The sequence below is a fragment of the Mus pahari genome, chromosome 15, assembly GCF_900095145.1.
Source record: "Mus pahari chromosome 15, PAHARI_EIJ_v1.1, whole genome shotgun sequence".
Lineage (NCBI taxonomy): Eukaryota > Metazoa > Chordata > Mammalia > Rodentia > Muridae > Mus > Mus pahari.
The window spans coordinates 32385205-32407632 of NC_034604.1; the positions used below are offsets into that span (position 1 = coordinate 32385205).

The following is a 22428-nucleotide window of genomic DNA, read 5'->3' on the forward strand; positions in this document are numbered from 1 at the left end:
TGGGGGATGGGATGGAGGTTTTGGGGGACGACCAGGAAAAGGGATAACATTTGAAATGCAAATAAAGTAAATATCCAATAAAAACATAACACAGTGCATACTAATAATTGCTGTTTGTTCTTTCTTTGCCAGTGTATCCTTACATTTTATTCAGAGAAGTCTTCCCTAACTACTGTAACTAGGTAAACCCCAGTTTTTATGATTTTTCTTATTTGTGTGTATGTGTGTGCGCCTGCATGAGTTTATGTGCAGCACATGGGTGCAGGTGCCCTAGCAGAGATCAGAGAGTGCCTTGAATCTCTTGGAACCACACTTACTGACAGTTGGGAACTGCCATGTGGGTGCTGGGTACTGAAACAGGGTCCTCAGTATTCTTAATCATGAAGCCATCTTTCCAGCCTCCACAATCCATTTTTTTTTTTTTTGCAGTCAAAGAGCCATTGGATTATTTCCTTGTAGCATTTCGACAAACTTCTATGATACTTCACCAATTCGAAGAAGTATTATTAATTTTTTTCTTCTTACTCCCAACTACTGAGGATGGGACACTATTTGATTTCTTTATAATTTCTTCTCCCCAGAGGCTTCCTCAGTTTCTTATGTGGAGGAATCTCTCAATAAGTTTGTTAAACAAATGAATACTAGAAAATACTGATACTTCAAAGGGCAAGGGTTACAGATTACTGCAAAATTTGCAGGTTAAAAGTGAATTTGGAAATAATTCAGTGTATATAGAGAGGTGTCAGTCTGATCTCTGTGACCCAGATTTCTGTAAATAAATATAGTTACTTTTTTCTAAAACTTTCTGAGACTGAATTATGGGTATATGAATTAGGAGAATATCACAGTACCCATTTACATTATCCTGGAAAGGCAATATATCAATCTCTGTGTGTGTGTGTGTGTGTGTGTGTGTGTGTGTGTGTGTGTGTTGTACTTAATGTAACATTTTAGTGGGAAATGAGTACTCAAACTAGAATTCAAGGGAAAGCAAGAGATGATAACATGAAAATATAGCTATGTAAAAACAACAAAACAACTACATCTGAACCAGAAGAAATTCAGAAAGCCTTGAAGACTAACGAGAAGTTTAGTGTGAATAGAAGCCATTTAATAAGAAGTGCTAAACTTAATCTACAAAAGTAGACAGAAGCAATGGCATCTGAGGTGTGGTACATGTCTGTAATACCTGCATTCCAAAGGAAAAGCAAGACAATCTTGACTTTGAGACAATCTTGAGCTACACACTCTGATCATATCTCAAACAAACAAACAAACAAACAAACAAAGCAAAGCAATGAGGAATCACTGTAGTGATCTCAGCAGGATGAATATGTTGCTTTGATTTATTAGATTACTGCTTTCACAGAGCTAGATTCCTAGAACTGCATGCATGCACCCATGTATCCATACACATGTACACAAGAACAATTTTTAACCAAAGAAAAATACCCTGTGTGAGGGTATTGTAACTACAGTTATGAATATAAATAGAATAATTCACCATAACAATTTAGAGAAAGAATACAACAAACTTGATGCACACACAGAGGTGGTGTGAAGAAATATCCAAAATAATTTTACTTCTGGTATTCAGAAACGTAAAGATCTTCCTTTTAGACTTTGGAGATGAAACCTCCTTTCTCCTCTTCCTAAATGGTGAGATAGATGAAAGTTTTGAAATTAAAGAAAAACTTCAGGAATGCCTTTATATGCTTTTCATCTGATTGGCTTATAAAACTGTATGTTCTATTTTTAATAAAGAAAGATCGACTCTTTGAGAAATTAGATACTTTAAATAAAAAGCTAATTATGCATTTTATAAGCAATAATCTTGGGTCTCCAATAAGTCCACCTTTAACATACACATCTCCTTCAACTGTGTATTACTTGATGCTGTATAATTTTGACATTTTATTAAAAACAAAGTCATTTGATGATTTTGATAGGAAAATGAAATTTTAGAGCTAAACCTGGTTGTACATGCCTATAGTCTCAGCACTCCAGAAGACAAGGAAAACAGAGATAAAGCTCATGGCCATCCTGGACAACATAGTGAGACCCACCCATCTCTGGGGAAAAGTGTAGAAATACATTTTTCTTTCATCATTTAAGTGATAAACCCAAGGAATTGCTACATAGATAAGTAGGAAAAAAAAGAATGCTAAATTTGTGTTTGACAATTTCTGTTTCATTTTTCACTGAGCAGAAAAAACAGTTCTTTACCAACTACCACAATAGCATCTCTCATACACTGAAAGAAAAATATCATGTAAGGACTTGTTAAAGAAGATTGCAAAATTGTTATGTTACATATTACATCGCTCTTTTATTTTTTTATTTTTTTTAAAGATTTATTTATTTATTATATGTAAGTACACTGTAGCTGTCTTCACACACTCCAGAAGAGGGCGTCAGATCTTGTTACTGATGGTTGTGAGCCACCATGTGGTTGCTGGGATTTGAACTCTGAACCTTCGGAAGAGCAGTCGGGTGCTCTTACCCACTGAGCCATCTCTCCAGCCCTACATCACTCTTTTAAAAAGAGCTGCACTCAAAGTCTGAGATCCTGGTGCCTTAGATAACAGAAATGTTAGTGTGACCACAATTTGTGCAGAAATGTGTTTCCTAATCGGTGTCAGAAGTAATAATATGATGCTTAACTCAATGTAAGGCAGAGTCTGTTTTTCTCTTTTGATAAGCATATACCATCCAGGATACTGAGGAGATTTTGTTTTATAAGAACTATGAGTTTGGTTTCTTCCTTGATATTTTTAGCAGAGATTTAGGGCCTAAGGATGTCACGCTGAATGGCAATCAATATTTATAAAGATCCCCGGGCTCAGAGTTTCATGTTAGCTAGAAATTGGATCTAGAGACAGATCTGGTAGGACACTGGTACAGCATTTGCAGTGTTATTGGGAAAATAGATTGTACTTTACCAAGTTGAGTTGAAATGTATAGGAGAAGATAAAGAGAGATATACAACCAAAAATTAGGTGGAACTCAGGGAACCCCACACAAGAGGGGAAGGAAGAATTAATTATAGGAGCCAGAGAATTTGAAAACTCCATAAGAACATGGTCTACAAAATCAACTAAGCAGGGTTTATAAGGACTTACAGAGACAGAACGACAATTATGGAGCCTGCTAGGTCCTTACATATATGTATGGTTGTGTAGTTTGGTGTCCTTGTGAGACTCCAAACAGTGGGAGTAGGGGTGTCCTTGAATCTTTTGACTATTCTTGGGAGCCTTTTTCTCCTACTGGGTTGTCTCATCTAGCCTTGATATAAGGGTATGCGCCCAGTACTTTTGCAAATTTGTTATGCTGTATTATTCCTAATATCCCTGGGAGGCTTTCTCTTTTCTGAAGGTAAATGGATGAAGAGTAGATCTGGAGGAGTGGGTAGGTGGGCAGGGGAGGGTCTGGAAGGAATGGAGGGAGGGGAACCTGCATTTAGGATCTAATATATGCGAGAATAATAAATTTAAAAAAGAAGAAATATAAATATAAATAATTACCTACTGGTGTATTTCTGGATCCAAGAACACTCTAAGGAATTCAATATAACATTCTTGTGAGGACTAAACTTTATACAGACTTACATAAATATAGTTTAAATCTTAATTTTATGTTTAACTCTTCTACATGCCAGAACAGTGGTAAAAGGAAATAGCCTGAACTGGAATTGACAATATTAAATGACTAGTTGCTATATACATCCAGATGTGTGCTCTTGTAGGAGACTTTTCATTACCTGTGACAAATACCCAGGGGAAAGTTTAAGGAAAGAAAGATTTATTTTGGATAAGAGTCGCAGGTTTCCATTCATGGTTGGTTGGTTTAATTGCCTGGGTTCTGGGGTGAAGGAGACCATTGGGGGGAAGGTGCAATATAGTAGGTCAGAACTGCTAATCTCTTTGTGGCTAAGAAGTAAAGGGAAAGGTCCAGGGCAAGATATAACTCCCAAATATATACCCTCTGGTGGTCTACTAAATCTAGTTAGGATCCACCAAATAAAATTTGAAGCACCTCCCCAAACTGCCACCAACTGAGGACCACTCCTCCCATATAAGAGCCTGTGAGAACATTTCTCCATCTTTGTCTAGTAAGATTTTCATTCTTAGGTTTAGATTTTTTCAAAACCTAATTTAATAAGGGTTCTCAAGTGCTTTGACTCCACTTCTAGCCCACTGTCCAAAGGTAGGAGAGAAAAGATGGTAAATAGGACAAGGGGATGTAGACCTGTTTAGAAGTAGTTCTTTGAGGTAATTCCAATTTCCATTGTCAGGACACCAGAATTTCAGTTCAATAGTGTCAGGATATCAATAGTTCAGTTTAGTAGTGTCTGGATATAAAACATGAATCAGCAGTGGGGTATGATCCAGAAGAAACCACCAGGCCTCTGCCAAATAGACATGAGTCAACAGGAGCAATCAGGACCAGCTGAAATGCCTTAAGAAGTTCTCTGCTGTGTTCTCAATGAAGTAAAGATTAGAGAAGATGTAAGACCAAGGAAATGTTGCACAGCTGTCTACACAAGTACCCTATCACTATCTGTTGAGTCTATTTATACTCTCTACAAACATCACATGTCTGCTCATGGGCCTTGCTTCAGCAAAACATCACACAAGTCTGCTTCAGCAAAATATCATGTGGATCTGCATCACATGACACAACAAGAAATTTCTACTTCATATCCCCCTTTTAGTTTAAAAATTATCTTTTCCTCTAAGATTAATAATCTAATACAATAAAAATAATTATAAGAACCATAAAACGAGAACTTTACATCATATTTTAAATAAACAGTTTATCTACAATATAGTCTAACAAAATAACCTTTAATTTCTTTCTTTCTTTCTTTCTTTCTTTCTTTCTTTCTTTCTTTCTTTCTTTCTTTCTTTCTTTCTTTCTTTCATTCTTGTATTTCAAGACAGGGTTTCTCTGTATAGCCATGGTTGTCCTGGAACTCACTTTGTAGACCAGGCTGACCTCGAACACAGATCTCCATGCCTCTGTCTCCCAAGTGCTGGGATTAAAGGCGTGCACCACCACTGCCCAGCTAATTTTTATTAATATACAATAATTCAAACCAAACAACCTTAAGTTATTGATAATAATCAATATATAATAAAATTGTATTGATATACAATAAAAGTAATGTTAAATTCCTATCAGTGTACAACAACTAAACAAAACAACCTACCACCCTAGATGATAACAACCATAACACATCAAACAACCAAAGCCATCCACCCCAGTTCAAGGGATCGGGATGATGATCCTCCTATAATTGTTTCCTGCTGAATTGGGGTGAATAATTCTTGTTTGAGACCCAAGGGGAAAATATGATTATCCTGAAAAAAAAAACACCTGTAGTATTTGTTTTCTAGTCTCTGTGTTGTCTGTCAAGTCTCTGTGTGTTGTCTATCCAGTCTTTTTGTGTGATAGATCATTTGGACTAACCCTTCTGAAGTTAGTTTACATGAATATTTTGGAGAAATCAGTACTTGAGACAGTCTGTGAGAGTGAACCACCTCGATATTTACTTTGTGAAGACATGCATGTCTTAGCTGATAAAAGGTTTTCCATGGTCAGATCTAATCTTTGTAAGTTTTTTTGGTAATCATATTTTTTCATTTCCTGTAGATACATTAGTATAACCACATTCCCATTTTAAAACTATTGCAAGTTTCCATTCTAATGACAACACATCCTTACAGTATATTGATTTGCCTAGTTCCTCAGTTTTTTCAAAAACCCAATGTCTCTCAGCTGCTGTTCCCTTTTCACCAACATTAAGAAAATTCAGAATAACAAAGCATTATTCAGTTTGTCCTTGGGGGGGTTATTATCCATTTTTATTTAAAAAGCATCTTTTTAAAGGTACAAATGGATCTTTCTATAACTGTTTGTCCTATGGGATTGTGTGGTATACTAGTAACATGCTTTATATTGTAATAAGTAAAGAATTGCTTCGTCTTATTGGATACATATGCAGGAGTATTATCAGTTTTAAGATGTGCAAGAATCCCCATAATTGCTTTTATTTCCATTAAATGAGTAATTACACTATCAGCCTTTTCAGAACTTAAAGCAGTTGTTTTAAAGTTCAGAACTTTAAAGCATTGAAATCTTGAGTACATGTACATACACAAATATAACAATAGTATGGTATATACACCTTTGTTTTCCAAATTCTGCAAAATGGAAAATATTCATCTGCCAGATATAATTTCTTTTGGTACCACTAGGGTTACTACCAGCAGGTAATTGAATTTGGTTGTTTAGAGAACACATAGTACATTTTTTCCTTTGGCTTGTTATCAATAGATGTAATTTTTTCCTTAAACCTTTTCCATTAATATGCCTTTTTGGTGAAATTTCGAGGCTTCTAACACATTTCCTATTAGTAATTAGTCAATTTCACCGTTCTCTTGAGCTAATGAACCTGGAAAACATGTATGAGAATGAACATGAGTAATATATCATGAGTAATATATAACGAATGGCTTCTATTTCTGATGGCCTGTTGCAATGGTATAAATAATAAAATTAATTCTGATGTATCAGGTACAAATTCCACAGTCTTTATGTGGAAAACAACTCTTTCTACATATAAAGAATCAGTGATTATGTTAAAAGATTCAGTATAATCTAATATACCATAAAGATTGAGTATAATTCTGACTTTTGAATTGAGGTATATGGACTTTTGAGCATTTTATTTTATCTGATTTAGAACCTGCCATTCTCATCTTATTTGCATTTGTGTAGAACTTTGATGCCTCTGGAATTTGTGTTCTCTTTATAATATGAGGAAGAATCCGGTTAATTCTTTGTATAAACTCTATATGTTTGCTTTTTGTTTTTAATTTGTTATTAATTTTAACAAATAATTACTACAAGCTATTTTCCAATCTTAATTGATCACCCATAATGACATAATTTAGCATTTGTAAGAGGTACTACAATTTTGGACTGATCTGTTTCTGACAATTGGTGTAATCTGACAATTGTATCTGTACCTTTTTTTGGTTGATTTTTTTGTTGATTGATTTTATAACCCAAATATCTCAGTGAATCTCTTTTTTGTACTTTTTTTTCTGGAGCAATCTGCAACTCCTAGTATGGGTAGAGTTCTTTGTATTACTTTAAACATGTTCTCTAAACGTTTTTGTCAGACTCAACCAACAAAATGTCATTAATATAAGGATAAGTGATAGATTAAGGCAATTGCTGTCAAATGATTTCTAATGGTTGTTGCACAAAGTACTGATATAAAGTTGGGCTATTTAACATTCCCAGTGGTATCTCTTTAGTAGATGGACAGTATTCAGAATAGGTACTAAGAAAGCAAACCTTTCCCTATCCTGCTCATGCAAGGGTGTTATGAAAAAGCAATCTTTCAAGTCAATTATTATTATAGGGCATGCTTTTGGTTTGGTAAAGGAAATCCAGGCTGTAAGGTTCCATTGGTTGAATTTCTTTGTTAAGTGCTCTTAAATATATTACCATTCATTTTTTTTTCTTATTTCTTTTTTACATCAAACTCAGGGGAATTCCATGGACAGGTAGACTCTTCATGTTGAGCCTCCAGCTGCTCCCTTACCAGTTGCTCAAGTGCCTGCAATTGTTCTCAGTACTCTTGCCATACAGGTCTGTTTGATAACCATTTGGGGGGTAAGGCTGTTGGTATGTCATAAGTGGCCCCTTTATAAATTTGGAAATTCAATACCTGCGATGTTCTGTGTTTGGGCAATAGACAGAGTTTTGTCCATTATCAATACTTTCCCCAGGAACTTATCACTCCTTGTTTTCTATTTGCTGTCCAATTCTGTGCAGCCTATGTATTTACCATTTCTTTAACAAATGGAGAGTGCAAGTCATACAATACAATAGCCTCTTTAAAATACGTTAGAATTAGCATTTCTATCAGACTCAAAGTCAACTCATTATAGGTAGGACCACCATCATTAGCAGGCATATGCTGCACAAAGACTGGGAAAGCTGAAGATGCCTGTGTAGGCCCAAGCAAATCCTCTGGTGATGCACTCAAATAAACACTATCTGATCCAACCTGTACTATTTGATGCTCTTCCCAGCCCGTAGCTTCACAGAGGTACTTTGGGTGTCTAGCAGTAAAAGTGCATGGGACAGGGCAAGGTAGCAGTTAACCTTCCAGCCTATTGTGCTTCCCTTTTTCATCATGCAGTACATTCCTGGTCTCAGACATCTGGCCTGATCCCCAGTGTTCTCCTACCATTGGCTCTTATTGCTTCCTAAGCACTTCTACCTCTATTCACAAACTGTCTACATGCTTAGCCAACTCAGTAATCTTCTCTAACAAAAGAGACTTGTCAGTTTTATCTCCAATCTTTTACAAAAGAGTGTACATGAAAGCCACCAAACAAAAACAAAACCCCTTCTGGGAACAAGGTAGGAAACCATCTAGCAGCTGTATCTGCTATTTTGCCACCCTCCTTAAAGAACATTGCTAACCCCTCATAACCTGACATTTACTCTACCATATTCAAAGCAGAATTACTCATTTTGCCTAAGCCATATTAGGCACCACCTGCAGGCTTAGATTTTTCAAAACATATTTTAATAAAGGTTCTCAATTGCTTTGAACCCCTTCTACGCTACTGTTCAAAGGTAAGGGAAAAAGATGATAAATAGGACAAGGTAATGTAGACCTGTTTAGATGTAGTTCTTTGGTGGAAATCCAAATATCCATTCTTAAATTACTAGTAGTCCAGTTCAGTAGTGTCAGGACACCAATAGTCTAGTTCAAAAGTGTAGCCAAACATGAATCAGCAACAGCATGATCCAGTAGAAACTGCCAGGCTTCCACCAAATAGTCAAGAGTCGATGGTAGTGATCAGGACCAACTGGAATGCCAGGAGTTCTCTGCTGTGCCTCTCTCAATGAAGTGAAGATCAGCAAAGATGCAAGACCAATGAAGGATTGCAAAGGTAGCTCTGCAAGCACACTGTCACTGTCTATTGAGTCCTCTCATGGATTGGGCTTTAGCAAAACATCACGAGTCTGCTTCAGCAAAACATTATATAAGTCTTCAGCACACGATACAACCAGAAATTTCCACTTCATTCGTTACTGTGACCAGATGACTGGCTTAATTTACAGAAGGAAGGGATTCATTAAGCTCTTGGTTTCAGAAATTTTGGTTCATGATTAGCTGGCCTCTTTGTTGTGATCTTGAAGGGAGGCTGAATTCTATTATGGGAGCATATGGTAAGCAAAACTGCTTGCTCCACTGTTATTTTAGTTTGCTTTTTTATCTTGTAAAACAGCACAAACAAAAGTAACTTGGGGATGGAGGGACTTATTTCAGCTTACAGTTTACAGTCCCTCATAAAGGGAAGTCATAAATAAAACCTTAAGACATCAACTGGACCATAGGCCATTGAGGAATGTTTCTTACTGACTGGCTATTCCTGGATTGCTCAGTTTGCTTTTTGTAAAATACAGCCCAGAACTACTTGCCCAAGGATATCACTACCTGAAGTGGGTTAGGTCCATCAGCACCCTCGAACATCAATCAATAATCCAAGAAATGCTCTTATATAATTGCCTCTGGAACAGAACAATGAAGACATTTTCTCAACTGAGGTTCCCTCTTCCCAAGTGACCATACTTTGTATCAAACTGACCAAAAAACTAGCTAGTATAATAATGGTTTTCATAGTACCAAATCTTTTAAAATTTTTGTTGAAATAGACAATTTTGAGCTAAACATACTATCACCACAGTGAAAACAATCTGGAGTCTCTCCAAGATGTAAATGAAACATGATGTAACCATGTCTTCACTCTCACCAAATTATCTTCTGTTTATCCCTAATGAGAAGGTAGCTTCAGGGTACACATACTATACTGCTATGGACAGAGACTTGGGGAACTGTTTAAGTAATGTACTCAACACTTGTGTCCCAACAGATGCAAAGACTCCCGTCAAAACTAACAAAGAATGTGCTTGTCCTTAAATCCATGAGTTGAAAGACTACCAAATAAATGTCCAGTTCCATGTGAACAAAACAGGGAGCCACGGCACTGAGAAAAGTGGCGTGGTATTGGCATGAGTGCTGATTTTTGATTATAGTAATCCATCCTTCCTACTATATCTGACGCAGAAAGGAATATTACTGTGGGAGGGGATCAGGCTTTTAAAGGCCTTCATGTTCTATCAGGTACTCAAGGATTTGATTTAGCCTGTTTATAAAGCATGTTATCTATAGACAGGAGAATTTCAGAATAAACAATTTTTGCTAGAGATGATAATTTAGATAAGGTTATGATTATCAATTAGGGCACTGAGATGCCACCTAATTTTCTCCATGCTTAGACTTTACTTGATTCTGGTAAGTGATTCTGGTAAGTCTCAGTTGAGGTTCCCTCTTCCTAAAGGACTCTGGCTTGTGCCAAGTTGACATAAAACTAACCAGGACAATGTGTATATAACGGTCACATGAAAATAGCTATTTTGTTTTGGTGGAAGGTAGAGAAGATAAAGTTGTGATTATTGTGTATTTCTTTTAACTTTTCACACACAAATATTTTCTTTCCATAAGTAGTTTCTCTTTTTTCTACAATGTAGTCACTGTACACCGTAGTGGGTTTCTTCCTTTCTTTCTCTCTTTCCCTCTCTTTCCCTCTCTTTTCCTCTCTTTCTTCCTTCCTTCCTTCCTTCCTTCCTTCCTTCCTTCCTTCCTTCCTTCCTTCCTTCCTTTCTTCCTTCCTTCCTTCTTTCCTTCCTTCCTTCCTTCTTTCTCTCTTTTCTCCTTTCTTTTTTTGAGACAGGTTTTTTATGTGAACTTGGATATCCCAGAACTCATGCTGTAGACCAGGCTGGCTTTGATTCATAAAGATCCCTCTGCCTCTGCCTCCCAAGTACAGGGATTAAAGGTGTGTGCACCACCACTGCCTGGTATGATAGTGGGTTTCACAAAGACAATTTTAATACATAATATAATGCATTTCAAGCATATTCTCCCATATCTTCATTCAAATTCTTTCCTTTTACTTTTGATATTATTATTTCCTTCTACTCCTTTCTTCTCTAGACTTCTAATTTCCTGTTATATGTATTTGCATGACTAAAGCAAAGATTACTGTAATTACTGTAATAAACTTTGTTTTCAGAGCAAATTTGGGTCTTACAGTATCTAGCATTCCCGTCTACCTTCTCTCTTCCATCACATCCCCCATTATTAATATCATACCTCAGCATAGCACATTTGGCAACACTGCTGTACAAATATTGATACATTCTTGTTCACTAACATGCAAAGTTCACATTTGGATTGACTTTTGTTGTACAAGTCTATTATTTTTTACAAATGCATACTGTCATGTGTCTACCATTATAGTATAATTAATGAAATTTTCATTGTCTGAACAATCCTCTGTTTTAGTTGTTTATACTCATTTTTCTCTTTTCCTGGTAACCAGCATCTTTTCATAGTCTTTATAACTTTGCTTGGCTAGAACATTATGAAGTTACAGCAATATTGTCTTTCTGTTAAAAAATGTTTATTAATTCTTTTGAGAATTTCATGCAGTGTATTTTTATCATATTAACCCTCACTACTCTCCATAACTTCTTCCAGATCCACCCCCAACTTTGCACACTGTTTTTCCTATTCAATAACTTATACACTCCAATCTGTGTTGCACCTACACACATGCTTGTGGTCCATTCACTGGAGCATGATCTGGCTACCAGCAGCTATACTCTTAAAGAAAAGTGACTCTCCCTCCCCAGAAGCCATCAGTTGCCCACAGCTTCTCAGGGATGGGGACTCATGACCCTTTTCCAATTCGTGCCAAAATGCTCATTTCTTTCTACTGAGCTTTTTTTTTCTTTTAAGATAACTTTTAAACTTAGCAATAAGTTTCAACCTATGTACTTTGAATTCTGATTTAATAAACTGCCCCTTAAAGACTTTTAAAAAGATAATTAAGGACTTTTAAATATCTACTATGCATTTGTTATTATGAGCTTATTAACTTTAACAGATGCAGCACTTTGATTGTAGAGATATAAGAGTCTTATTATCTGTTAGAAAGGAAAATGAAAACACAGACACTGACAATCAGAAATGAGCTGATCATGGAAATTTTTATGAGACTCAGTCACGTCCCATTTCAGGGAAATGTGGGTCTCAAACAATGCACAGAGGAAGCATAAGCAAGGGCACGACTATGCTCACTAGGACATTCTCATTAAGATCTGTGCTTTTCTTGGTCTTCCGTTGAGTATTTTCAGTTGAGTTTGATGTGAGAGTAGTAACCTAACCATTATCAAATGTGGACATATCCAAGTTCTGAATAAATACTGGGGAACTTCCTAGTTTTAAAATCTATGGTACCCTAGACACCCTCTCATAAAGTTAATTTCCCTCAAATCCTCCTAAATCTATGAAAAAAACTGAAGTACCTTGTCCACGCCTTACATACAATTGTAGAAGCAATGAAAGCCTTTAAAACACGTACAAGACATTAATATATTGAAAATCTGCTACTTAGATAGCCATTAAATATGAACATGAATTGTTAATGCTTTGGAGAAAGCAATGCTTGAAAAGAACGCAGGGTGGCGCTGCAGCCTCAGAAATAGAAGGAACCGGCGAGCAGCCTTTCTTCCAGAAGCCAGACCAAATAAAGGGAGGAGTTGGGGAGAGGAAACCTAAGGCATTCGTTCCGGAAAGTCTTGGGCCTGGGGATTTTGATCTTGTCCCACTGTCTACAAGATATTTGCAGAGCGAGTCAGTAACAACGTGAACCACGACTGGGAGAGCAGAAAGTGATGGAGGCTGGAGAGGAAATGGAGCAAATCCTGAAAAAAAGGCAAGTCCTGCTGTTCTTTGTTTTGCTGGGCATAGCTCAGGCTGGGTCCACAATTAGGCGCTATTCGGTGGAGGAGGAAGCAGAGAACGGTGTTTTTGTGGCAAATTTGTTAAAGGACCTGGGGCTGGAGGTAGAGAAACTCGCTGCACGGGGACCGCGAGTCATTTCCAAAGGGAAAAAATTGAACTTAGAATTCAATAGGCGAACAGGAGATTTGTTGTTAAGGGAGAAACTGGACCGGGAGGAGCTGTGCGGATCTGCTGAACCCTGTGTGGTACCTTTCCAGGTGTTACTGGGAAATCCTTTGCAGATTTTTCAGGCTGAGCTACAGATTAGGGACATAAATGATCATTCTCCCGTTTTTCTGGACAAAGAAATAATTTTGAAAATTTCAGAAAGTACTGCTTCCGGTACCACTTTCCTAATGGAACGTGCTCAAGACTTAGATGTAGGAAGCAATGGTCTCCAAACTTACACAATCAGCCCCAATTTCTATTTTCATCTTAATCTACAAGACAGTCCTGATGGCACAGTATTGCCACAACTGGTTCTGGACAAAGTGCTTGATCGGGAGGAACGATCTGGAATCAGATTAATACTCACAGCTCTAGATGGTGGGAATCCACCCAGGTCTGGCACCGTCCAAATCCTTATTGAAGTTTTAGACATCAATGACAATGCCCCCGTGTTTTCAAAGCTTCGTTATGAGGTTCAGGTCCCAGAGAACAGTCCTGTTGGATCCCAGGTTGCTACTGTCTCTGCTAGGGATTTAGACACTGGGGACTATGGACAAATAGCTTACACCTTTTCCCAAGCCTCTGAAGACATTCGGAAAACGTTTCAAATGAATGCAACATCCGGAGAAATCCTTTTAGTAAAGACACTGGATTTTGAATCCATCCAGGCATATACAATATGTGTTCAGGCTACAGATGGTGGGGGACTTTCTGGAAGCAGTGTGGTGTTTGTTCAAGTAATGGATTTGAATGACAACCCTCCAGAACTGACTATGTCCACATTTACCAATCACATCCCAGAAAACGCCCCGGAAACTGTAATTGCTGTGTTCAGTGTTGCAGATCCTGACGCTGGAGACAATGGGAAAATGGTTTGCTCCATCCAAGAAGATCTTCCTTTTATTCTAAAACCCTCATTTGAGAACTTTTACACTCTTATGACAAACACAGCCCTGGATCGAGAGACCAGATCACAGTACAACATCACCATCACGGTCTCAGACCTGGGCACACCCAAGCTAACAGCTCAGCACACTATAACAGTACAGGTGTCTGACATCAACGACAACGCCCCCGCTTTCACCCAAACCTCCTACACCATATTTGTCCGAGAAAACAACAGCCACGCCCTGCACATAGGCACCATCAGTGCCACAGACTCAGACTCAGGCTCCAATGCCCACATCACCTACTCGCTGCTGCCGCCCCAGGACCCACAGCTGGCCCTCGATTCGCTCATCTCCATTAATGCTGACAACGGGCAGCTGTTCGCGCTCAGGGCGCTGGACTACGAGGACCAGCAGACCTTCAAGTTCCATGTGGGCGCTACAGATGGAGGATCGCCGGCACTCAGCAGCCAGACTCTGGTGCGCGTGGTGGTGCTGGATGACAATGACAATGCGCCCTTCGTGCTCTACCCACTGCAGAACTTTTCTGCGCCCTGCACTGAGCTACTGCCCAGGGCGGCGGAGCCTGGCTACCTGGTCACCAAGGTGGTGGCTGTGGACCTTGACTCTGGACAGAATGCCTGGTTATCGTTTCAGCTGCTCAAGGCCACGGAGCCTGGGCTGTTCAGCGTGTGGGCGCACAATGGTGAGGTGCGCACCACGAGGCTGCTGAATGAGCGCGATGTTCCCAAGCACAGGCTGCTCCTGCTGGTGAAGGACAATGGAGAGTCTCCGCGCTCTGCCAGCGTCACATTGCAGGTGCTAGTGGTGGATGGCTTCTCACAACCCTACCTGCCTCTGCCAGAGGTGGCCCGTGACCCTGCACAAGATGAGGACATGCTAACACTCTACCTGGTCATTGCCTTGGCCTCTGTGTCTTCTCTCTTCCTACTCTCTGTACTGCTGTTCGTGGGAGTGAAGCTGTGCAGGAGAGCCAAAGCCACCTCGCTGGGTGGCTGCTCTATGCCCGAAGGCCACTTTTCTGGCCACCTGATAGATGTTGGCGGAGCGGGGACCCTATCCCAGAGTTACCAATATGAGGTGTGCCTGAGTGGAGATACTGGGACCCCAGATTTCAAGTTCTTGAAACCAATCATCCCCAGTTTCCTCCTTCAGAGTTCAGAGACAGAGAATGATACAAACCCTAGTTACAGGAATAGTTTTGAATTCAGTTAAATATTGGTGAGTCTAGTCTTAGCTAAAACCTGGCCTGATTTACTGCTTTGTCAACAGAAGTTGTCTCTTCTTTGAAAGCGACTATCGTAAGACTATCCAATCATTTGCATGTCCCCGGTATTTCTAAAAAAAGTAAGGTATGTGGAAGAAGGAATCTAAATTTTGCTTTTATTCCAATTTTAGTCTTGTATTTTTATTTGCCTTACAATGTGAAAGTGCAAGTTTTATTTTCAGAAAAAAAATGGGTAGGGGTCCTCACTTTGTATCCCTGGCCATCCTGGAACTCACTATGCAGACCAGGCTGGTCTCGAACTCACAAAGATCCCCTTGCCTCTACTTCCAGAGGGCTGAATTTTGCTGGCACTATGCCCTGCAAAAATAAGTTAGAGCACCTTCTTCTAACTTTTTTTTTTGGGGGGGGGACAGGGTTTCTCTGTGTAGCCCTGGCTGTCCTGCAACTCACTCTGTAGACCAGGCTGGTCTCAAATTTAGAAATCTGCCTGCCTCTGCCTCCCAAGTGCTGGGATTAAAGGCGTGCGCCACCACTGTCTGGCTATGGGTATCTTCTCCTCGCTTTAACTTCTCCAGTTCTGGATTATTCTTAAATGCTGTCTAAACATAATTCATCTCATTATCCAAGTTGTAATGTTTTGCAGCTTAGACTATTTATGTTTATTTCTTCTCTTAATAATGTAACCTGTATCTTGTGAGCTGATGGTAAACCCTTCACTTGAGTGTGAAGAGCATAGCACTAGTCCCATGTTTATCGGCATGCATATTTTAAAGAATCAGCATGCAAAAACTCATGTTCTTTTAAAAATTCTGGAAATCTCAATGGCTGGATTTAATAAAGTGCTGAAATTATAAATACAAAACAAATTTAAACAAAATCATATGCGGCTATTGAAAGGGTAGTTAATGAAAACATTCATAGTGATTATCAAGGGTATGGTGATTTTTTAATGTTTTATCTCAAATAATGTTTCAAAATTCTTCTGCTGAGACTCAGTACTTCTTAAAGATATTTTTGAGACGAGATCTCATCATGGTCTTGAACTTGTAACAGGTTTCTCCCACATCCAGAGTGTTGGGATCACAGGCATTGCACCAGCATTCCTAGTTAGCTAACCTACTGGGAACTTTATTATAAGTGAACAATAGACAATAGACAAGAGCCTATGCTTTTATCTTTTAACAACTTAGAAAATTTGTATGTAGCTACGCATTCCACTCTCAAAAATGGGGGTGGAGTGGATTAAAGATTCAACTGGGCATAAGTCCATGAGAAAGGTATGTGGATCCATAAGTCCACGAACAATGGGTGTGTATCCATAAGTCCACAAGTGGTGACCATTATCATTTTTATTAATTTTCTGGACCAACTTGTTCTATTTTCTTCTCTTTTTTACCATAGACTTTTCAATGGTTTTTTTCAAAAGGTTGTAATTGGCCAAATGAGCTGGTCAACAAACCAGAAAACTGAGTTTCATCCCCAGACCCACATTATGGAAATATAAAACCAATTCCTCAAAGCTGTGCTCTGATTTCAACACACACACACACACACACACACACACACACACACACACACGTTTTTGAGTTGTGTTTATGGGTGGCTCCCACTTATTTCATGATTAGCACAGACACCAGGGTATTGTAAGTTCTTAATATTTTTGACTACTTGATTGAAAGAAGAGTTGTTTAGTTGTGACATACTGATAATTAAACATGGCAAAATGCTGAATTAACAGAACTATTGCTGGAACCAAATACTCTGACATACACCGAGTAACCTGATCTTGCTATAGTTAATTGAAATTATTCAGTTATCACTGTTTTTCAGCATATCTTTCCTTTTTCTCTCTTAGTGCTTAATTCAAGTTTCCTCTCTTATCCACTGGCTTAATGAATGCAGAATTTCTGGTATTTAATTTTATAATTTGAATATGCTTCTATGTTTCCCAAGTTACTCTCCCAACTTCCTTCACTTCTTGCAGTTGAATTTTTGACACATCTGATATAGAAAATTTAATTCTTAATGTTTTCCAACATATTATTAATTTTTACATGATTTTATGCATATTTGGCTGAGATATACTATTAAGCTTATGGAATTTGAATATCTCATTTTGAGATTGGCAGTGACAGAAAGGACCATCTTAGTATCAAAAGTCTCTAATCACTTCATCACATGTAGGATCTTGGTTAAGTGACCTCTAGTGACATCAACTGTTTCAATGATCATTAACTATCTTGCTGTTTCTATCAAGTCAAATAACATGACACAGCATTATAGAAATATCATGCTATTTGTTTTAGTGTTATTCATATTAGGAGTAACTCAGTAATGAGTCTGTGCATTGTACTCATGATACTCATGTAGAGAGCTAGACTGAACACATCATATCTGCATTGCTTCAATTATTTTGCCTGCCTACAGCCTTACAATAGCTTCTCTTTGCTTAGAATAAAATACAAGTACTTATTTATCCTGGGTTTTACTTTACAGATCTCTGTAGCTCTTGAAACACTACACTCTGGTAGACTGTCCTTTATTATCTAAATTACCTATACTTACTCTCAAAGGCTCTTCACATGGCTGGGTCACCTGTTATATTTCTGATCCTTCACAGTCCACATTAAAGGCAAGAATCTTCTTGCCTTAATGGGGAGAATTTTCATAACTACTCCCCATTAAGTTTGGTGCACAGAACATTTCCTATGTCATACATTTCACACTGCTTGAGCACGTTTAAAATGTGTACATCCTGTTAAAATGTATAGACCTGATCTTGCTATCATTATATACATAACTTCTACAAATTAAACATCTATCTGGTAATTATTTAATACAGGTTAAGAAAATAATTATTATATTACTGTGGAAGAAGAGGAAACGTTCTTAAGTATTCCCTGGGCATGAAAATATGGACGCAATTATGCATTTTCAGCCATTGATATAAGCTGTCATATCTTAACCACCTTCACTTTTCATAATGTTTCTCCTACTATTACTGCAACTCACACATTTTACAAATATTGCAAAATAAAGAAAACCACAAAAGGAGAGATAAGTAAGTTATGACTTAAATTATTTTAAAACTTGTAGGTAGTAATTACAGATGAGGGTAGTACCCTATCAGGTGTGCACCTGTAAATCATGGAAATAAGGGCTCTTTTAGAGACAGGTAATTCCATTTAGTGCATTATACTTTCCTAGTTTACGTTTAACTTGTGTGGCACAAGAAACTCCTTCAGTAGGGTCAAGAGATTTGATAAGGGAAATAAACGACATAGATCAAAACCAGTGACAAAAGCAGAATTTAATACTGAGAACGAACGCATGGTGGCGCTGTTGACTAAGACGTTGTGCACTCAGTACTCACAGACTCCGATGATGTAAAACCACGGTTTCTGTGAACCTGGATAGATTTTTAAGCACGGAAATCTGAATCTCTGGAAAACATTAGTTGTTAGTCTGTCTCTAAAAGACCTTGCTTCTCATCGAGAGATATAAGGCCCCTCTTGGTGACAATCCCTTGGAAATACACCGCAGAAATACAATGGAGGCCAGAGAGGAACGCTTTCTTAAACAAAGGCAAGTCTTGCTTCTCTTTGTTTTTCTGGGTGGGTCTCTTGCTGGGTCCGGGTCTAGGCGCTATTCTGTGGTGGAGGAAAAAGAGAGGGGCTTCGTAATAGCCAATCTAGCGAAGGATCTGGGGCTTAGTGTAGAAGAACTGGCTGAAAGGAGAGCTCAAGCTATCTCCAAAGGGAACATACAGTATTTTCAGCTCAGTCATCAGACCGGAGATTTGCTCTTGGGTGAGAAATTGGACCGGGAAGAGCTGTGCGGCTCGACAGAGCCTTGTGTGCTGCACTTTCAGGTATTGCTGCATGATCCTTTGCAGTTTATTACAAATGAACTCGAGGTCATAGATGTAAATGACCATGCCCCGGAGTTCTTTGAAAATGCAATGCAGCTGAAAGTCCTGGAAAACTCCGTGCCTGGGACAGTAATTCCTTTGGGAAATGCCGTGGACCTGGATGTGGGAAGAAATGGACTCCAGAACTACACGGTCTCTCCCACGTCCCATTTTCATGTTCACACCCGCCGTCGCAGGGATGGAAGGAAGTATCCAGAACTAGTTCTAGACAGAGCTCTGGATCGGGAAGAGCAGTCAGAGCTCAGTTTAACTCTCACAGCCCTGGATGGGGGATCCCCGCCTCGTTCTGGAACTACCCAGGTCCATATCCTGGTCTTAGACACAAATGATAATGCCCCAGAATTTACACAGTCACTCTATGAGGTTCAAATTTTAGAGAAAAGCCCTATTGGCTCTGTCATTACCACTGTCTCTGCCTCTGACTTAGATACGGGAAATTTTGGTGCAATATCATATGTATTTTTTCATGCTTCTGAAGAAATTCTCGAAACTTTTCAACTGAACTCCAGTACTGGTAATATACAACTACTTAAGGGTTTGGATTATGAAACAATTAATACTTATGAGCTTGATGTAGAGGCTAAGGATGGTGGAGGCCTTTCAGGGAAATGCACAGTCATAGTTCAGGTACTTGATGTGAACGATAACCCACCAGAACTAACCCTGTCATCAGTTAACAGTCTTATCCCGGAGAATTCAGCAGAGACTGTGGTGGCTGTTTTTAGCGTTTCTGATTTAGACTCTGGAGATAACGGAAAAGTGACATGTTCCATCCAGAACGATCTCCCCTTCATCTTGAAACCATCTGTAGAGAACTTCTATACTATAGCGTCCGAAGGGGCTTTGGACAGAGAGAGCAGAGCTGAGTACAACATCACCATCACTGTCTCAGACATGGGCACACCCAGGCTCACAACCCAGCACACCATAACAGTGCAGGTGTCTGACATCAACGACAATGCCCCCGCCTTCACCCAAACTTCCTACACCGTGTCCGTCCGTGAGAACAACAGCCCCGCCCTGCACATAGGCACCATCAGCGCCACAGACTCAGACTCAGGCTCCAATGCCCATATCACCTACTCGTTGCTGCCGCTCCAGGACCCACAGCTGGCCCTGGACTCGTTCATCTCCATCAGTGCAGACAACGGGCAGCTGTTCGTGCTCAGGGCGCTGGACTACGAGGACCTGCAGGCCTTCGAGTTCCACGTGGGCGCCACAGACCAAGGCTCACCCGCGCTCAGTAGCCAGGCTCTGGTGCGCGTGGTGGTGCTGGATGACAATGACAATGCGCCCTTCGTGCTCTACCCGATGCAGAATGCCTCTGCACCCTGCACTGAGCTGCTGCCCAGGGCGGCAGAGCCCGGATACCTGGTCACCAAGGTGGTGGCAGTGGACCGCGACTCTGGACAGAATGCCTGGCTGTCATTCCAGCTGCTCAAGTCCACGGAGCCCGGATTGTTCAGCGTGTGGGCACACAATGGCGAGGTGCGCACCGCCAGGCTGCTGAGCGAGCGCGATATGCTCAAGCAAAAGCTGCTGCTACTGGTCAAGGACAATGGAGATCCCCAGCGGTCTGCAAGTGTCACCCTGAATGTGCTGCTAGTGGATGGCTTTTCTCAACCCTACCTGCCTTTGCCTGAGGTGGCGCGCGACTCTGTCCAAAACGACGAGGACTTGCTCACGTTGTACTTAGTCATCGCCTTGGCATCTGTGTCTTCTCTCTTCCTCCTGTCTGTGCTGCTGTTTGTGGGGGTGAGGCTGTTCAGGAGGGCCAGGACGGCCTCTCTGGGGGGCTGCTCCATGCCTGAGGGACACTTTCCTGGACACCTTGTGGACGTCAGCGGTATGGGGACCCTGTCCCAGAGCTACCAGTATGAGGTGTGTCTGACAGGAGATGCTGGGACTGGTGAGTTCAAATTCCTGAATCCGGTGATACCAAACCTGTTTCTGGAAGAATCTGAGAGAAGTTAAGGGAAGTCCCCACTGTAGCTTTGTAGTCAGCTAAGGATTGTAAATGATTCAACCTCTGTCGGTCCTGGTAAACTTCTTATTCTGATTATTCTTTTAAGAAGTTGTACTACCAATCTTTTTCTTTACCAGTAATTCAACCCATGGTATCCCAAATAGCTTTAAACTTGTTATGTTCTTATTAATACTGATTTTTCTTAGGATTTTGTAGTTGTGCCTATTCATTTTCTATTTAGGCATGTCTGAGCAATGATTATCTAACAGTTAATGAAATGAATGTCTTTACAACAGTATGGAACTTTTCAATGCACTTAAGAAAAATTAAAATTGTATGTATTTGTGGCACATATCTTTACCATATAACTTTATGTAATTTTAGGCTACATTGTTTTGAGTTCATTGAGTTCTTGGCCTTTTTAGGTTAAGCAGTCTGAGAGCTGTAAAATCTAGCATACTTCTTTCTCCTAAACTGTACATAAACGCATGCTTCCTGAAAACCATCAGTACACAGAAGTTGTGTCCTGTTCTGTTGTGAGCACCGTGTATCCAAAAAATTGTTATGTTCATTTGTTCAAAGGCATGCCATAGGTAGTAAGATTAAATGTCTCAAAGAATTATACAATAAAAATTAAGGAGAAAATATCATATGCTTGATCTTCTTTTTTTGTGAAGCCAGTCCGTTAAACCACGGGTTTGACACAATCCTTTTAAAAAGTATTATCAGAAACAGAATTATGAAGCAACTTCCTGTAAGTTAGCTGAGGACTCTTGAGGGTATCAACTTTCTCCTTCTCCTTCCTTCCATCCTTTACCACGGGGGTGGAAGTCTAAGTATGACGACAGGCTATATTTTCTGGGGATCTCTTTGGTTCCTCTAACTTTCAAAAGAGGAAATTTCTTCTGATGTGTGGCTCTTATGTTTGATACTGATTGTTGGCTAATCTCAGGTTTTTACTTTATAATACTTGATAGTGATGGGAAGTTTTTTGATCATTAAAATTATATTTTGGTGTTTAATTTTGCTTTTGTTGCCTAATGTAGCTTTCGGTTTTTAGATTAAGTTTTTAAGTTTTTAGATTAAGAAAGTTTTATTTGTATGAAGTATATATTATTTTGAGCATGAATACCCCAGAAACATATCGCACTTGTCTGAATAATAGATGTTTGCTTGTCATGCTCTGCAAGCCTAGTAAAGCTGCCATGTAATTTATAACTAGACTTATTTTGTTCTGACTATAAAATGCCATCGGATATTTTTGACTGAAAAAAAATGACC

The 22428-nt window shown here is 39.3% G+C and overlaps 2 protein-coding genes across 2 annotated transcripts; both read left to right on the top strand.

Moving 5' to 3' along the window:
* The first annotated feature begins 12707 nt into the window (after positions 1-12707).
* On the top strand, positions 12708-15470 carry LOC110333168 (protocadherin beta-2). Its single transcript, XM_021214684.2, has one exon. It carries the CDS (start codon positions 12838-12840, stop codon positions 15235-15237), a length of 2400 nt encoding a protein of 799 aa, XP_021070343.1. The 5' UTR covers positions 12708-12837; the 3' UTR covers positions 15238-15470.
* A 269-nt stretch (positions 15471-15739) lies between these two features.
* On the top strand, positions 15740-22407 carry LOC110333182 (protocadherin beta-3-like). Its single transcript, XM_021214697.2, has one exon. The coding sequence runs from the start codon at positions 18801-18803 to the stop codon at positions 21153-21155; it is 2355 nt and encodes a 784-aa protein (XP_021070356.1). The 5' UTR covers positions 15740-18800; the 3' UTR covers positions 21156-22407.
* The last annotated feature ends 21 nt before the right edge of the window (positions 22408-22428 follow it).